General features: G+C 42.0%; 1 protein-coding gene across 1 annotated transcript; it reads right to left on the bottom strand.

The window, feature by feature from the left end:
* Window positions 1-15,481: 15,481 nt before the first annotated feature.
* Window positions 15,482-19,407, bottom strand: LOC311301652 (dynein axonemal intermediate chain 4-like; the record flags this gene model as incomplete). The annotated part of the gene is made up of 7 exons (XM_084426928.1): window positions 15,482-15,487; window positions 15,529-15,733; window positions 16,307-16,458; window positions 18,387-18,473; window positions 18,566-18,699; window positions 18,826-19,011; window positions 19,230-19,407. The coding sequence occupies 7 exons, from the start codon at window positions 19,405-19,407 to the stop codon at window positions 15,482-15,484; spliced, it is 948 nt and encodes a 315-aa protein (XP_084283054.1).
* Between the last annotated feature and the right edge of the window lie 301 nt (window positions 19,408-19,708).

Raw genomic sequence — 19,708 nt, 5'->3', positions numbered from 1 at the left:
CCGTCATTGTTTTTTGATGAACGAAAACATGTTCTATCATAGTAGCTCAAAATTGATCAGAAATTACTACTCTGCTTTGCTCTTTGCAAAAAAAAAAATGTTCTTCCTCCTCCTTGTACCCCTATTTTTACAGTACTGTACCCTGCATCTCACAAACTTGTCCTTTGTCTCTGTGATACTGTAATTATTGTTCTTGGTTGATATGAACCTGCAACCAGTCAAAATCTATTGAGCAGTCAGTTACAGTTTTTCTCAATCGATTTGGTACATTTCTCCAAACTCAGGTAACAGCTCACAAAACCGTTAACACAGCAAACTAAACACGCTCTTATGTTGGCGAAACAGTTAAGTATTCACTGCACAATGAAACACAGCACTTTATTCTAGTAATGCATTTATTAAAATTCAATATTAACATCAAAACTAAAAGTGTATTCTCTGTTGATTTGATAACAAATTCAGCTGACATTGAATTGTGACTTTGATACACAAAGAAATAAATGAAAATACATGTTTTTCATTAAGTTCTTTAATGAGGAGTTCAGGTGTATAACAATGAGTTGTCACCCCACAAAAAAAATATATATTATGCAAATAAGTACATAGGTAAATAAAAAATAACATAAAACATTTACTGCATTCATTGAATCAATTCATTTATTGATCATGCCTCTCAATTACATCTGGCCAGAGAATTTCATCAACATTACAGCAAATATTTTCATGAGTCATGCATCGTGGGAAAAAAACGCCTTGAATGCTGGATCCATCCTTGACATGCTTGTGCCCCAGTATCTCCACAGGCCTCCTCCATCGCTTGAAGAAGACTTACTTGGTTGTAAGGGTTGCGATCATGTACTTCCATCTCCAAGAGGAGAAGAATTCCTCAATTGGATTCAGGAAAGGAGAATATGGTGGAAGGAACACCATCCTGAAATGTGGGTGATTCTCAAACCACTCTCGCACTAGTGCTGAATGGTGGAATTGGACATTGTCCCAAACAACGACAAAATTCCGCACCATTTGCTCCTGATCACCCTGCGAAAAGAGGATTTCATTGAGGAGGTTTAAAAAAATGTTGGAGCCTTGCTGTGTTGTATGGTCCCAAGACAGCATTGTGTGCCACAACACCAGTTGTAGAAATTGTGGCACAGAGAGTGATGTTGCCTCCTCATTGTCCTGGGACATTGACTGTAGCACGATGGCCAATCACATGTCTCCCTCTTCTCCTTTTTTTGTGAAGATTGAAGCCTGCTTCATCAATATACAGGTACTCATAATGAGTTGCACTGCTATCCAACTCCAAGATTCTCTAGAGTAAAAAGAACACAAGGTACAATACAGTAAGTTAGTGTTTTACAGTAATGGCATTGATTGCAGTCAATACTACTGTGAAACTGTTGCTGAAGTCTGAGTTCACACTTTGAAGCAGCAGTATACATAGATATGCCTAAATCTTTTCACTTACAGTAGCATGGAATAGTTTCAGGGAAAATATATCTTTGTGTTGACAGTAAAAGTGCAGTAATTGGGTTGCACATACTTAAACAAACTGGAATCACAACTCCTTCACTCTAACGGAGTTCCTCTCAAAGGGCACTTTGTATACTAAGTTGCTTCATTCGGATTGCATTTCTCTTTAGAACACGATCAATTGTGGAGAGACTGCATTGGTGGATATTGTGGAAAAGTTGATTGCCCTGTGTTATTCTTTGCTAAATTTCTTTGAGGCGGAGGGTGTTGTTCTGGACCACCATGTCAACAATGGCATGCTCTTGTTCAATTGAAAGAAGTCTTGTTCGTCCACCTAAATGTTCTCTAACTTCAATTTTGAAAAATGTTTGGACAAGCAGGAACATTTACTGTAGAAATCCTGACCTATGTCAAACAAGACTACATGAACTCTCATTGTAGAAGTAGAATGATATAGTTACACCTTGCCCTCCTCTTACACCTTGCGCTCAGTGAGAGACCATGATTTATGACATGGTCAATAAGTGTGGCTCTGATTTCATTTGAAACACGTGTGTACCCTATCCTTCTACCTCTCCTCCCTCCTCTTACACCTTTCGCTCCTCTTACGCTCCTCTTACACCTTGCCCTCCTCTTACACCTTGCGCTCCTCTCCTCTTACACCTTGCGCTCCTCTCCTCTTACACCTTGCCCTCCTCTTACACCTTGCCCTCCTCTTACACCTTGCCCTCCTCTTACACCTTGCCCTCCTCTTACACCTTGCCCTCCTTACACCTTGCGCTCCTTTTACACCTTGCGCTCCTCTTACACCTTGCGCTCCTCTTACACCTTGCCCTCCTCTTACACCTTGTGCTCCTCTTACACCTTGCCCTCCTCTTCCTCTGTCCATCTCTTCTTATATTTTCTACTCTTTCTCTTTCCACTATACCATTGCCCTCCAATCTATCCATCTCTTCTCCCTCTACTCCTCTATTAGTCCAGGCGTTTTAAGCCAAAATGGGGGTCAACCGTGAACAAATGGCAACAGAAGCAAACTCAACTGATTTTGTATCCTCAATATGTCCTGAGTAAGGAAAAAAAAAGCCCAGAAGAATCCCATTAGGGGAAAGTTCCGAAAAAGACCCAAATATATCCTATTCATACGCCTATTCATTATTTTTCTCACATGAAAAGGGTAAAAAAAATTTAACCTTTAGATATCACCATGAAAATTACTGAGTTGATTACTTATATCAAGACAAACAAAAAATGTATTACAAGTTTTTTTAAATTGTTTGGTAACATGGACAAACTGTGCATAATCTAATTATAGATGTGCTAATTTGCATAAATACCACAACAGATCTAAACATTGGGTCTAGCCAAGTGAAAATGTCTTGTTGAATCTTGTTGACAAATAACAGTAAAATACTTAATATTAAGGTCTGAATGGAACCCATTTAGGCTACCCATGAGCATTAATACATAGAGGCAGGAAGAAGTACTTTAAACCAGCCTTTATTAATTATTATTGCAGATATGGGGTTTGGGGATGGGTCCGTGGGACTGTTTCTGGGGATTTACTTTTTATTTTACTTATCTTTTGTCTTCTGCATTCTCCTTACCATTGTCTCCTGTTCTTGCCTCAGACTCGTCCCCCAGAAACAGTCCCACAGACCCAGCCCCAAACCCCATCTCTTAAAAATTAATAAAGGCTGGTTTAAAGTACTTCTTCCTGCCTCTATGTATTAATGCTCATGGGTAGCCTAAAAGGGGTTCCATTCAGACCTTAACATTAATTATTTTACTGTTATTTGTCAACAAGATTATGTTCTTGTCTGAATACTTAGGACCATGTGATATTTCAGTTTTTCTTTTTTAATAAATGTGCAAAAATGTCAACAATTCTGTGTTTTTCTGTCAATATGGGGTGCTGTGTGTACAATAATGAGGAAAAAAAAAGAACTTAAATGATTTTAGCAAATGGCTGCAATATAACAAAGAGTGAAAAATGTAAGGGGGTCTGAATACTTTCCGTACCCACTGTATACTTATTAGTCAGCTGACGACACTACCCTGTTTTTAAAAGATGAATTACAGATTCCGATTGCAATCAAACACATACATTTTTTCACATTACAGTTGACTGAACTTTGACCCAGTTGTTGGGAAAGCTAAAAAGAAATTCAATTCATGGTTACAGAGAGATTTATCTCTGAGAGGACGAACTCTTATTGCTAAAGCTGAGGGTATCTCAAGAATGACTTACCCTGCTCTCTCCTTATATGTGGATAAAGCTGCATGTGCAGATATTGATAGAATGCTATTTGATTTTCTGTGGAAGCATAAGAGGCATTGCGTTAAAAAAAAAGTCTGTGGTTAATTATAAATGTGGTGGTCTAAACTTTCTAGATTTTACTTCTTTAAATAATACTTTCAAAATAAATTGGTTAAAACAGTACTTAACTAACCCTGATTCATTCTGGAATAGTCTTGTTTTCTTTAAGGTGTGGGGGTCTCCCTTTCCTATTGTTATGTAACTACAACATCACCAAATTGCCCCTTAAAGGTGCTCTAAGCGATCCCGGGAGACGTTACTTCTTGTTGACATTCGAATTGTTGTCAAACAAAACGGAAGCTAGCTAGACCCTCCCTCCTCCTCATCCCGTCTCCTCCCTCCTCCCCTCCCTTCTGGCATAAAGGAAAGTCAAAATAGTAACTACAAAGTTAAGTTTTACTGATACTTCATTCAATGTGTAATGTCGCCAAGTTAGATTAATGCTTTTATATATTGCAGAACAGAATGCAGAAAAAGAGAAACATTATCTTAAAATCGTTTCACCACCTGAGGTTATATAGCTCCCATACAAGGACGCAATAATAGCAAGATAACGTTAGCTTCACGTTTCCCAGTGAGCATAAACAACGGCGGCGGCGTAAACAAATTTAGTCAAAGTTGCCAATAGCCTATAAATGAACATTCAAACACGTCAAACAGTGGATGAAAACAATCGATCTATCTATAATATATATTGTAGCGGCAGATACAAGCTCACACATCACTGATCTAATGACATAATTCACATATCACCAAGGCGCACGCATGTTGGACATGTCCCCTTTAAGAAGATGTTCATGAGAGTTTGGGGGTTGGGTTAATGCACGTTTTTCTGACGCATAGAGTTAATAAAAAACACAACTGTTGTTGTTCTAACACTGCAATCCTGCCTCTGTGTATTTTTGATAGCACAAAAGCTACATTGGTGACCCCGATGCAGAACAATTAATGCATGATGTCGACGAATGCTGTATCTCTGAAGCTGCCGGAGTTTTGGGAGCAACAAGCGACCGTGTGGTTCGCTCAAGCCGAAGCTCAGTTTGCATTGCGGGAAATAACCGCGGACGACACGAGATATTACTATGTTGTTGCCGCCCTTGGCAACTCCACGGCCGCGCGAGCGATCAGCATTCTGGAAAATCCCCCAGCTCGGGATAAATATGATACACTAAAGGCGTATCTATTAAAGACTTTCAATTTATCAGAGACTGAAAGAGCGCGTTGTTTGCTCTCACTGCCGGGCCTCGGAGATTCCCGGCCGTCTGAGTTAATGGATCACATGCTAGCGCTGCTGGGTGAGCATAAACCATGTTTTCTGTTTAAAGAGTTGTTCTTACAACAATTGCCAAAGAGTGTACGTACCCCTCTTGCAAATAGTACAGTGACTGACTACAGAGAACTAGCACAACTGGCAGATGTTTATCAGGCAGCATCACACCAGTGTACAACTACTGACTCAGTGGCTGCATCTGTGTATCCGGTTATGAAAGCTGCTGCACAAGGTTCAGACGAACGGCCAACTTTTGCTGCACGACAGTCGGCAGAACAAGGGCTATGTTTCTTTCATGCCCGTTTCGGGGCAAAAGCCAAAAGGTGCCGTCCACCATGTACATTCAAGGGGAGCCGCAACACGGCAACAGTTAGTAGCATAGTGGCTAATGACAACGCTTATCTACTGTTTGTCACGGACTCATTATCTGGCCGACATTTCCTCTGTGATACAGGGGCACAGGTTAGTGTCCTCCCCGCTTCCCCAGTGGACAGACGCCTGGGCGAAGCCGGCTTACCGCTCGAGGCGGCCAACCAGGGCAAGATACGCACCTATGGGAAACGGCTAGTACCGCTTTGCTTTAATGGACAGCGTTTTACATGGGAGTTTGTCTTAGCAGATGTGAGTAGACCCCTCCTGGGTGCAGACTTCCTGTGCACTAATGGACTGTTGGTTGATGTCAAAAATAGCTGTTTAGTCACTGCAGAAGATTTTAATGTCTTACCCTGTTCGAGGATCACTTTTCCCACAACCACACTGTCTAGCGCATTGACAGGCGAGTGCGGGTTTTCCCAGCTGCTCGGTGAATTTCCCAGCCTCACCAAGCCCACTTTCTCCTCAGCACTGGCCAGCCATGGGGTCGTGCATCATATCTCTACATCTGGACCGCCAGTACATGCCCGGCCCCGTCGACTGGATCCATTTAAACTGCCAGTTGCCAAAGAAGAGTTCACTAACATGGAAAAACTGGGTATAGTGCAACGCTCCAACAGTCCTTGGGCCTCACCCCTCCACATGGTTCCCAAAGCAGACGGCGGTTGCCGCCCTTGTGGGGATTATCGTAGACTCAACGATATCACAACCCCTGATCGATACCCGGTTCCACACATTCAGGATTTTTCGGCCCGCCTGGCTGGGAAAACTATTTTCTCGAAGGTGGATCTTGTTCGAGGATACCATCAGGTGCCAGTATTCCACGAAGACATCCCGAAAACAGCTGTGATAACACCATTTGACCTTTTTGAATTTTTGCGGATGCCTTTTGGACTCAAAAATGCGGCACAAACATTTCAGCGCATGATGGACTTAATCCTACGGGATCTGGACTTTTTATTTGTGTACTTAGATGACATTTTAGTTGCCAGTACCTCTAGATCAGAACACCTGGCGCATCTGAGATTGCTGTTTGCTCGCCTCAGCCAGCATGGCTTGATAATTAACCCTGCCAAGTGTCAGTTTGGCTTGGCCGTTATCGACTTTCTTGGTCATAGAATCACAGGCGAAGGGGCAGTTCCCCTACCGGACAAAGTCGACAGCATTACACGATTCCCTGTTCCACAGACAACCAAAGGGCTACAAGAGTTTGTGGGGATGGTGAATTTCTATCACCGTTTCATTCCTCGAGCGGCTGAGCTCATGCATCCTTTGTACAAGGCCCTCAAAGGACAGGGCAAAAACAAAACGATTTCCTGGTCCGAGGAGATGTCTAGGTCATTTGAAGGCGCTAAACTCGCTTTGGCACAAGCCACATTGCTGTCTCATCCAGTTCCAGGTGCCCCTATTGCTCTCACTTCCGATGCTTCAGACTGTGCTGTTGGTGCTGTACACGAACAGCTGGTTGGCGGGGTTTGGCAGCCACTTGCATTTTTTAGTCGCCAGCTACGCCCGAATGAACAGAAGTACAGCGCATTCGACAGAGAGTTACTCGCACTGTACCTGGCAGTGAGACACTTCCGTTTCTTTTTGGAGGGACGTGTGTTCACAGCATTTGTAGATCACAAACCCTTGGTTCATGCCATGTCTAAAGTTTCTGAACCCTGGTCAACACGACAACAGCGCCACCTGGCTTACATATCTGAGTTCACGACAGATATCAGACACATCGAAGGGAAAAGCAACGTGGTGGCAGATTGTCTTTCCAGGGCCACAGTGCAAGCGGTGCACTTAGGTATAGATTTTGTTCGTTTAGCAGCTGACCAGCACTCTGATCCTGGGGTACAGGCATACAGAACAGCCGTTTCAAGTCTGAAAATAGCCGATGTCCGCTTTACGGAAGCAGGAGTTACGCTGATGTGTGACGTCTCCATGGGCTACCCGCGACCAGTGGTGCCTGGACAGTGGAGGCGAGCTGTTTTCGACCAGGTCCACAGTTTGTCACACCCCGGACGGAAAGCTTCACAAAAACTGGTCTCGTCAAAGTTTGTGTGGCATGGATTGAAGAAGGATGTCCGAAACTGGGTTTCAGCTTGTGTAGCATGTCAGCGGGCTAAAGTTCAAAGACACGTCAAGGCACCACTGGAAACTTTCGAGGTACCAGAGCGACGTTTTGACCATGTCAATATCGACCTAGTTGGACCACTGCCGCCATCCCGGGGGTTTACCCATCTTCTAACTCTGGTGGATCGAACCAGCAGGTGGCCAGAGGCAGTACCTTTGACCTCAACGACAACGGCAGATGTAGCACGGGCTTTTGTTGATACTTGGGTTGCACGTTTCGGCACACCGTCGGATATATCTTCAGACCGTGGCACCCAATTTACATCTGAACTGTGGTCAGAGGTGGCTCGGATACTAGGGGTGCAGCTTCATCATACTACAGCATTTCATCCACAGGCAAACGGCCTCTGCGAGCGTTTCCATCGCTCTCTTAAAGCTGCACTCAGGGCCAGTTTGACGGATGACAGATGGACCGAACGGCTACCTTGGGTTCTGCTGGGCCTGCGGACAGCTCCCAAGGAGGATCTGCAAACTTCTTCGGCAGAATTAGTATACGGTCAGAGTCTGCGCGTCCCTGGAGATTTCATTCTAGATACACTTCATTATTCATACACTTCCGGTGAGAGTACGCTGTGCGCGAAATGGCTGCCGCTTCTCATCGCAAATCGTTGTTTTGTTTTGTTTTGTTTTGTTTTGTAAATCTCTGTTTGCTACGTTTCCCCCACTAATACTGTGTTGCTTGCCTCTGGGCCACACTGCTGGAACGGAGAATCTGGACTTTTTCTGTTTGCTACGTTTCATCCTCAACATCGCGCTGTTTGCTTCTGGGCAGCACTGCTGAACTGCTGAACGGAGAATCTGGATGTTTTCTTTTCCCTGGACACGAAATCTGGATATATAATCGGAATAAACCTGCTGTTGGTTTCTGGATGTGCTTTTTTGGGCAGTGTTGGATGTTTGAGTTAAGCATCTGTTGCATGGATGTTACATTTCCTGAAGTCCCTGACATTAATGTTACCTGGACAATTTGGACAATCTCTGCTAACTTCTGTTCAGCGTCTCACTTTGTGAAATCCCTGCGAGCCCTCTGCCCACTGTTTCGGCTTTACCACTCTGCACTCTCGGTGGGTAAGTCTCCCCTTATTCATTGCATAGTGTTTTATTGTGGTTCTGCCCTCTTTGGTCTGGCTAACGTGGCGGCCTCGCATTACTCTCCCCGCGAGCCCTCTACCGCTGCATATATGTGAGTCCCATTACATCTGATGCAGCGGGTAGGCAAGTTTTAACTTGTTTAGCGAGCTGTTTAGTTTAGTTTTGTGGATTACACTTAAAATCAGCTGGGTTTGGCTAACGTGGTGTTGTAGTTAAGTGTGTGGCCATTCGGCTTTCTGTGAGTGCTGCCTTAAACTGCAAAGAGATGTACTTTCCCATTAATTACTCCCCGGCATTGAGACTGCTGGCCCTGGGCTTTGCTGGCCTTGCTCTGCTTCTCATTCACGGTATGGATTTAAATTACACTTCATTGCAACTGCATAACCTAAATCGTCCACTCCGTCTGGAATCATCCACGTTTAATTTGTGTACTACTCTCGGAATTGCACGCCGCACACGTTATATCCATCGGTCTGCTAAACGTAGATGGTCTTATAACTACGACTCCTGTCTCTCAATACCTGTGATCCTGTCGCCGAGATCGGAGCGTTACCATAGTAACGATGTGACTATCCACCGCGCCAGAACTCTCATACCGCTAACCAAAGATGTGACCTACTCGTCGCATGTTCCCCATCGACACAACTGCGCACTCTTGAACACCCGTTCCCTGACTGGCAAGGGCACACTACTGAATGAAGTTACATCTGAGAGAGACCTGGATTTACTCTTTCTGACTGAAACCTGGCAAACACCTGACGATTTCATTGAGCTGAACCTATTAACCCCTGCTGGATATAGTTATCTGACAAAACCTCGACTTAGTGGTAGAGGTGGTGGTCTGGCAGTGATCTTTAAGAACAATTACAAAGTGACTAAGTATGACATTCTTGATGTTCCAAGTTTTGAATGCCTTTCACTTCAACTTGCTGGCCCCGCTCCGCTTCTGATTCTATTGATTTATAGACCCCCTAGAAACAACCCAAACTTCTGCTCTGATCTGACTGAACTTCTCACTCTCGCTTTTGCCCGGCATGATAGAATAATGATGCTTGGTGACTTTAATATTCATGTTGATTCTGATTGTACTGCTGCAAAAGACTTTTTGTCAGTTCTGGATTATTTTGAAATATCTCAGCATATCGATTTCCCAACACATTCTCACTCTCATACTCTTGATCTGCTCTGTACTGTTGGTATTGACAATGTGCATGTTCAGGGTCATAATCTTGGCATCTCTGATCATAAACTAATTCTCTTTGATTTTTCACTTCCCATTGTTAAACCTATAACTAACACAATTATATCCTACCGAAATCTGAAAAATATAACTGTTGAAAATTTCTCTGCTGCCATTGCTGTTTCTGCTCTTCCTTCCTCACTCAATCTGCTGTGTCCTGATGAGATAGTTTCTACGTATGATAAATCGATTGGTGATGTATTGGATAAGCTTGCTCCTCTAATAACTAGAACTGTTCCGTCTACTCATTCCTCTCCTTGGTTTACCCCTGAGCTCAGAGTTCTGAAAACTCAATGTAGGCGCCTTGAAAGACTCCACAACAAATCCTCCCTTCTTGTCCACGCCATAGCCTATTCTGACTCAGTAGTGAAATACAAAGAAGCACTAAACATCGCACGCTCTAACTATCTCTCTACTGTTATTAACAAAGCTAAATGCAAACCTAAAGCTCTATTCACAGAAATAAATAAACTGGTCAAACCGTCCACCGTAGCTCTTACTGGTTCTGCCGATCTTTGTGAAAGTTTTCAGTCTTTTTTCCTACAAAAAATTGACAACATTTATCAGTCGTTTTCTTCTACTGCCACTACTCCTTCAACTCCATATTTGATTGGTTGTCCGCTAGACACTTTTTCACTCACTACTACATCTGTGGTTGAAAAGATGATTAACAAATCAAATTCTATCTCCTGTACATTTGATCCTATTCCTACATACCTTCTAAAAACTCATTTGTCTTTACTCATTCAACCTATTACCCACCTTATTAACAGGTCTCTTGCCACTGCCACTGTTCCGCTTAATCTGAAAGTAGCGGCCATTACTCCCATCCTCAAGAAGCCCGGCCTCGACAACGCCACTCATAGCAATTATAGACCAATATCAAACCTTGCATTCGTTGGCAAGCTACTTGAGAAGGTAGTTGTGGCACAACTGCAATCACACTTAGAGAGACATAATCTCTTTGAACCCCTTCAATCTGGTTTTCGTACATACCACAGCACAGAAACAGCTCTATTAAAAGTACTAAATGATCTCCTTCTGGCTTCTGATTCTGGTGCATGTAGTATTCTGGTTCTCCTTGACCTCAGTGCAGCATTTGACACTGTGTGCCACCCTACACTTATCTCACGATTGTCTGAAATAGGCATCACGGGTGCGGCACTTCAGTGGTTGACCTCGTATCTATGTGATAGACAGCAATTTGTTAAGATAGGTAAGAATCGCTCACGCTCTGTGTCTGTTTCTCACGGTGTGCCCCAAGGCTCTGTTCTTGGTCCGCTTCTATTTCTGATCTACTTGCTACCGTTAGGCCAGATCATCAGACGGCATGGTCTCAACTTTCATAGCTACGCTGATGATATTCAAATCTACTTCACGTTCAATCCCAACTCATCTTTTCCACCCTCTTCAGTTACCTCCTGCCTCCACGAACTTAAAACATGGATGTCCTCTAACTTTTTACAGCTTAATGCTGGTAAAACGGAAATCCTGTTGATTAACCCTAGATCACAGAGTTCACCCGGACATGACATTTTTATTGATATAGATGGTATTGAGATTAGGCCTTCAAAAACTGTTCGGAATCTGGGAATTTTGTTCGACCCCACGCTCAGCTTTCACTCACACATTAGTCAGACTGTCAAATCTTGCTTCTTTCACCTGCGGAATATTGTTCGTATTCGCCCCTCTCTTACCTTTATAGATGCGGAAATTGTTATTCATGCTTTCATCACTTCCAGACTGGACTTCTGTAACTCATTATACAGCGGACTACCCACCAAAGCAATACACCGCCTTCAAATGGTACAAAACTCTGCTGCACGAGCCCTCACATATAATAAAAAATCTACCCACATCACTCCTATCCTTCACCAACTGCACTGGCTTTCCGTAATAAACCGCATCCAATTCAAACTGTTAATCCTAGTGTATAAAGCCTTACATGGCCCGGCACCCAAATACCTTGTTGATTTGGTACAGCCATACGTTCCAACTCGGGCCCTTAGGTCCAGCACTGAAAACCTACTTGTGGTACCCCGGGTCAGACTCTCTACGGTGGGCGGTAGGGCTTTTAGTGTTGTTGGCCCTAAGCTTTGGAATAAGCTGCCCCTGAATCTTCGTGCGACCGACAACATCCGGACCTTCAAAAAACTACTCAAAACTCATTTTTTCAAGCTTGCCCAATAAATAAGTATCCTCAACACCGTTTTCTTTTGTTCTCCACTTTCTTAGTTCTATTTGCTACATACTCTGTCGTAATTGTATACTTTGGGTAAATAGTACAATGTGTTTTTCTTTGATTCTTGTCAATTAGTTTCATGCTTGTTTCCATCTGTTTGTCTGTAATAAGCAGATGGCCTTTGTATCTGTTTGCTTGCTGTTTGTTTGCTATTTGTATTGCATTGTGAAGCGACCTTGGGTTCTTGAAAGGCGCTATATAAAATAAACATATTATTATTATTATTATTATTAGACAGCACAAAGCCCTGGAGTCCATCTTCTGACCGTTCTGCGCTCTTAGACAAAGTCAAGGCTTTCAAACCGTTTCCTACCTCTCAACATAGGCTGGCCGGGGCTTGGGTACCCAAAGACCTATCTGAGGCTAAGTTTGTATTCATTCGTCATGATGCTCATCGGCATTCTCTGAGACCCCCATATGATGGACCGTTTCGGGTTCTGGAAGCTGGAGCCAAAACCTTTCTGGTCGATATAGGTGGACGCCCAGAACGAGTCACTGTCGATCGACTCAAAGCTGCTCATGGGGAGCTTGGTCAGCCGATGGTTCCGGCACAGGCTCCAAGGAGAGGTCGTCCACCGACCAACAAGGAATCAGCCTCCAAAAACGAATCTCTGACTGCTCAGGAGGTTCAAGATTCTGCCAATTCGCATCACGTTACATGTTCAGGGAGACAAGTTCGAGCTCCAACCAAACTGCTTTTGCCGGTGCTTGTGAATTCTGGGGGGAGCTGTGTAGCGGCAGATACAAGCTCACACATCACTGATCTAATGACATAATTCACATATCACCAAGGCGCACGCATGTTGGACATGTCCCCTTTAAGAAGATGTTCATGAGAGTTTGGGGGTTGGGTTAATGCACGTTTTTCTGACGCATAGAGTTAATAAAAAACACAACTGTTGTTGTTCTAACACTGCAATCCTGCCTCTGTGTATTTTTGATAGCACAAAAGCTACAATATATATTATATATATATATATATATATGTATATATATATATTGTATAGATAGATAGATAGATAGGGAGAAACCCTAGAGGCCTTGACTAAATTTTAAAGAAAACTTTATACCAAAACAACAAGGTGAGTTATAAGATTATCATTTTTAATTTTTTTTGGGAGATGGACTATCCCTTCAAGTGTGCAAATGCTTTTCTGGGCCAAATGATTTGTGTTGTAACCCTATTTTATATTTTTGGTCTATGGCTCTCAGAGGTGTAAAATACTTGAGTAATTTTACTTGATTACTGTACTTAAGTATTATTTTTGGGGATTTTTACTTTACTTGAGTACAATTAAAAATCAGTACTTTTACTTTTACTTAATTACATTTTTTAAGAAAAAAAAGTACTTTTTACTCCTTACAATTCTATTTATAGTCAAAAAGTACTTATTTTTTGGAGATCACTTCATTCTATTTTCCCTTGCTATTACCAAACCAATTGAATTGTGCTGATGCTGTTTAATTTAAATGTCATTTATTCTGCCAATGAGATTCGGTTTCACATTTCACCAAATTGGTCAGACATGTTCATTGGTCATTTGGAAGTGACATCATGTCGCATCTATTACCACAACGCACAGCACCTTGACCTGGAAATGAGAGAAATTATAACAGTCAATCACAGGGGGTCAATCCAGGGGGGCACTGTTTCATATTTTATTGAAGCCTCCCCGGACGCCACCATTGATTAGCGGACCATCACCTGCTGTTAGCATCCCATTGACTCCCATTCATTTTGGCGTCACTTTGACAGCGAATAACTTTACATCTGAGGCGTTTAAAGACTCCATTTGTCCACTATTTATTTCTAAAGAAACAAGAAAATGTATAAAAGGCTCCATTACCTTGTATCTTATGTTATGGCCCCGTAGAAGCAGTTTTTGTAAAAATAGGCTAACGATTGCGTCATAACCACGCGACTCTCTGTCGCACAGTAGAGAAATTACCGTATTGACGGGAGGAGAAGCTCGCGGGTAATCGGGGGGACGTGGAGGCAAAATGACAAAATAATTAATCAGAATACTTAGCAAAAGTTTCTCCTGCTCCTAGCTCATGGACAGCTCCTACTCACACTCTCCGTCTCTGCGAGTTTCGGAAGGGAGTGATTCAGATTTCTCTCGGCACAGCTACTAGAAGACAGACGGGTTGCTCACGTCACATCTACGTCGTCAAGCTCAGTTTGAGTCTGCGCAGTACGCTCGACCCCCAGGAAGTGAGTGCTTCTAATTGACTTTACTTGTCTCCGTTGAATCCAATGGGGTTGCTGTGTCCAGTTTATATACTGTCTATGGGTCAATCCAGCAGCCTAAAAGCGTACCACCCCCGGGGGCCGCCATTGGCTAACGAGCCATCACCTGCTGTTAGCATTCCATTGACTCCCATTCATTTTGGCATCACTTTGACAGCGAATAACTTTACATCTGAGACGTTTAAAGACTCCATTTGTCCATTATTTATTTCTAAAGAAACACGAAAATGTATAAAAGGCTCCATTACCTTGTATCTTACATTATGGCCCCTTAGAAGCAGTTTTTGTAAAAATAGGCTAACAATTGCATCATAACCACGCGACTCTCTGGAAATTACCGTATAGACAGGAGGAGAAGCTCACAGTCAATTGGGGGGACGTGGAGGCATAAAGTCAAGGGAGAAGCCCATAGAGAGTCATAAAGTTGCTCCTGCTCCTAGCTCATGGACAGCTCCTACTCACACTCTCTGTTTTCTGCAAGTTAGATTTCTCTTGGCACAGCTACTAGAAGACTTACAACGGTCAGACAGGTTGCTCACGTCACATCTACGCCATCAAGCTCAGTTTGAGTCTGCGCAGTACGCTCAGCCATCAGGAAGTGAGTGCTTCTAATTTGCTTCACTTTTCTCTGTTGAAATCTATGGGGTCGCTGTGTCCATTTCTTATACTGTCTATGGTCAATCAGTGGAAGAAAATGGAGGAAGAACGTGATTCAGCTGCGAACACACTCCAAAATCAGCCACAGGATCAAGAGCACCCGTGGCCGTACCTTAGCGAATTCTTTTCTTTTAGTGGTAAAAGCATGTTTAGTGGATTGTTTAAAAAATGTTGCATACTGGCATTAGATAGTAGTCTTATAGTTTGATAAATAAATACAATTAAATACAAACAGTTCTAAAGCAGGATAAAACCTTGTATGTGGTTCATTCACTTCATGATTTTAGAGATTAAAAGCTTAAACAAGAATCTCTAGTTTACATTATTGCTGTTACTTTTACTTCTTTAATACTCAAGTACAATTTTAATGTGGTACTTTTTTACTTTTACTAGAGTACGATTCTGGCCAGATACTTTTACTTTTAATTGAGTAAAATTTTCCCTCAGTACTTGTACTTTCACTTGAGTAACATTTTTGAGTACTTTTTACACCTCTGATGGCTCTACATATATGTGTATCACATCTGTCCCACTTGACAGCGCATTTCAGGCATTTGTCGTGCACCCATTTGCAGATTCTTCCATCAGCTGACACAGAGATGAGTATTTCCCCTTTATCCTCTCCAGCCAGACCGCTCTCATGATCAATCCATCTGAGCTGCCACACCGGACACGTGTGCATGTTGGCGCAGTCACTGTGGCGAGATGACACAGGAGTAAAGTCAATCTAATATAAGAACATGCTTGTGTACACAATCCTGTCAACTCATTCAAATATGATTCAACACAGCATTATAAACACACACAAAAAAACGTAGGTTAGATCTGATCTTTGTAATATTTCCACTATAATTAATCTGGTTACAGTTTATTTTAAGGTGAAGTGCATTACTACATGTACTTACTATAGTAAAAACAGTAAATTATGCATAATTACAAGAAACTAACCCCAAACCAAGCCCTAACCCTAACCGTAACTCTATAGTAAGTACATGTAGTTAAATAATATTACTCAGTACTTTTTTGAGTAAGTACCATGTAGCCTAACTATGTCACCTTAAAATAAAGTGTAACTATTAATCTAATCAAAAATACATTTTTAGGTTTTATATACAGTAGATCAGTGATTCTCCTCTATTAAACACTGATAGTCTATTTATTTCGCTATTCTAACTATAAACATATAATTTAGGAATTTGAGAAACCTATTTTCAGTGTATGTTACAATCTGTAACTTCCTGCATGAGAAGAAATGCTCACAGCCCCACCTGCTGTCAATGATGGGCGTTTGTTCTGCGGCCTGGACGTCATAAATGGCAATGGTGCCATCATACATGCCTACTGCCAGCTGATTGGCATTACAAGCTGAGAAATCCAGTGCAGTGACTCCACTCTCACAATGAAAGATTCGATCAGGCCACTGAAACAAATAAACGAACATATTTAAAGAATGTTCACAAAAACTCAAAATAATATGACATGCTAAGGAATACAAATACAGGAAAAGAATACAGAGGCTATAAACGAAGTTGTTGGGCTCTAAAGCCACACTAAAAATGTCTTTGCACTAAATAACAAAATATTAGTGTCATTTATTGTAAAGAAATATCACAAGCACACTTTACAATCAACATTTTTTTAAAGAAGTTTGTGTAGTATAATTTTACTTGATTTAATATATTGTCATCTAATTCAAAGAAAAGTACACATTCAGCACTGTATGTGCTGCTTGTCTGGATTACTATAGACGGAGGTTACGTTTGAGAAGAAGTTCGACAATAACCCCGCCCCCAGCCCACGTCGTAAGCATGACGTGGTAAAAGAACGGTTCTAGTCCAGCAAAGAGTTGGTGCCGCTTTGGAACCAATTTTCCTGGCTGAGAACCGGTTCTTTGGCTGTCGAAACACAAAGAACTGGTTCGCGAGTAGGCACCGGCTCCGAACCGGCACCAGCACTGCCTTGGTGGAAAAAGGGCTGAAGGGCTGATACATGGACTGAAGGGAGAGCTTTTCAGTCCTCCCCATCACCTTCATAGCAGTCTGTACCAGGCGCTGCAACTTTGATTTGGACTGTGTGGAGAGATTGCCGAACCACACTGTCATCCCATACCTGATGACACTCTCCATCACAGCCTGATAAAATAAAAACATGTTCTGGCTAACACCAAACACCCTCAGGCTGCGTAAAAAATACAGTCTTTGCTGTAAACGGGAACATACATAGTCTACATGATCACTCCAGCTTAAGAGGTTATCCAGGTGGATACCCAGATACCTATAAGAAGTGACCTGTTTGATCTCCTCCCTGTGAATGGACAATGGGGTATGATGATCCCCCACCGACCGAGGATCAAACACCATCTCCTCAGTTTTTTTTAATGTTAATGGTGAGATAGTTCTTGTCACACTACTGAACAAATGTATTAACCTACGTGAAGTATAATGAGGGGTCTGAGTCCTGGTAAAGCAGACTGAGAATGGCAGTGTCGTCAGAAAATTGAAAAAAACAAGATTGGTACAGTCGTTAGTGTAAAGGGTGAACAGGACCGGTGAGCTTACACAGCCCTGAGGTGCACCCATACTGATGCATTTGGATTCTGAAAGTGAGTTGTTAATCCTGACATTTTGAGTTCTATCTGTTAAAAAAGAATAAAACCATCTAATAATAAAAGGATTAACATTCATCTGAGTCATTTTCTGTAAGAGCAGATAAGGCCGTAATGTATTAAAAGCAGAAATAAAATCAATGAACAAAAGGCGTGCATAGGCCTTGGGATCCTCCAGATGCTTAAGAGTTAGATGAGTGATGCTATTAATTGCATCGTCTGTGCTCCTCCCCTGCCTATAAGCAAATTGGAGTGGATCTAGTTCAGTATTGACTTCAGATTTCAGTACGGATACCATGTCTTTTTCAAAGCATTTCATGACAACAGAAGTTAAAGCCACCGGTCTATATTCATTGTTTTCTGTAGGACAGGATTTCTTTGGAATGGGAATAATGGTAGATTTTTTCCAGAGGGCAGGAACCAGATATGAATCTGCAGACCTCTGAAACACAGGGCACCATGCAGGGGTTAGAGCTGTCACTCACAAAAACACAGATTCCTCACCCTCGACTTTTCCCCGAAGTTTCATTCCAGTCTGCATGGACAAGGGAGAAACCCTCCAGCTCGATCAAGGAGTTGGGGATGTCTTCGTGGAGCCAAGTCTCAGTAAAAACCAGCAAACCCGCCTCACGGTATGAATCCACATGTACCAGATGTGGCCAGGATCTGGGGCGACACTGTTGCTGTCTGGGTAAATCTGCTATTCATCTTTGTCCTTAACTATGCGTGAATGTGCAGAATACCATGGGGTTCTTCAAAGACCAGCAGCCCACAAGTCCAGATTTCTGATCTTTGAAATCAAGCTGTCCATATCCCACGGCAAGAAGATCCTGTAGGGAAACACATGTTGTTCAGTCAAGATTTTTAAAATAAATAAATAAAATCATTTGTGGATGAAACATGTTGGTAAAATGGATATTACTGGGTTTTTCTTGTTCCAGGTCATACTGCTGACATTTAGCCCCACGGTGAGTTCACACTCAAAGGCCCAAAGACGCTCAAGGAATGGACTCAGGTAGTTTTTAGACCCCGTTGCCATCCGCATACAGTCTGGGTCTGTTCAACAAAGCAGTATACATATTCTAGCAAATGCCAAATGTTAATAAATTGATATTTAAAAACAAATGCATTAAAATACTACTGTTACATTTAACATGTGATTTTAGATACAAAATACATCACCCTCTATTACAGGCAGTTGTCTGTACGCAGCAAGCTTGGGCTGGAAGATATTGGCCAGAATCACCCTTTCCATCACTGCTAGGTCCTGCTTGAATTTGTCTGACTGTAAGATCAGCTCATGATCTGGCTCTTCCTCCACCAGAAGCACACAGGCCATCTTTTCAAGTTGAGCGCTTGAGCCACTGACTACATTAAAAGCAAGGATGAAAATTAAGATATTTTTAACAATTTCTATAATGAAATGTGAAATAACCTAATGACTTGTTTTAAAAAGTCAAAACTAAAACAAACAGAAAAAAAAAAAAAAAATACCTTAAACATTTAAATTATTTTTGTCACGGAGTGTCATGTTTATATTATTTAAAAAAGAAAAAACTGAATGTTTATTTATAAAAAAGAATTACCTGTACTGCTGATGCTGACCATAGACATGCTCTGTTCAGGACCCTTAGGGTTCAGGTCACGCATGGAGGAGGAGGAGTCTGGGACATCAGCCTTATTTCCTTGATCAGACACCACTGTGTTTCCACTGACATCTCTTTTATTGCTGAATGAATCATACATGTCCCAGGTGGTGGACATGACAGCTAGATAGAGTGTTTGATGTGATAAAAAAAAACTAAAAAACATTTGAATCACAATGAAGTGCCTTTTATTTTAAGGGCAGATTATAAATGGACTTTGTATTGACATCAAACCTTTGTCTACCATTGTAATGCTATCACATTGGACCTCCTTTGTCTTTGGTGCACTAACAATAAAAAAAAAAACTAACAATTTATAATGAAGTGTTTGAGTTGCTCTTTGAGCGTTTGTAACGTATAAACTTAATTGGCGACTTTCAGAGCAGGTCTCTTCTGTTTGACTGTTGTGTTAGACATGT

This window comes from Rutilus rutilus, assembly GCF_951802725.1.
Source record: "Rutilus rutilus genome assembly, chromosome: 12".
NCBI lineage: Eukaryota > Metazoa > Chordata > Actinopteri > Cypriniformes > Leuciscidae > Rutilus > Rutilus rutilus.
The sequence above is the reverse complement of the archived record's forward strand: the minus strand, read 5'-3'. Positions and strand labels throughout refer to the sequence as shown.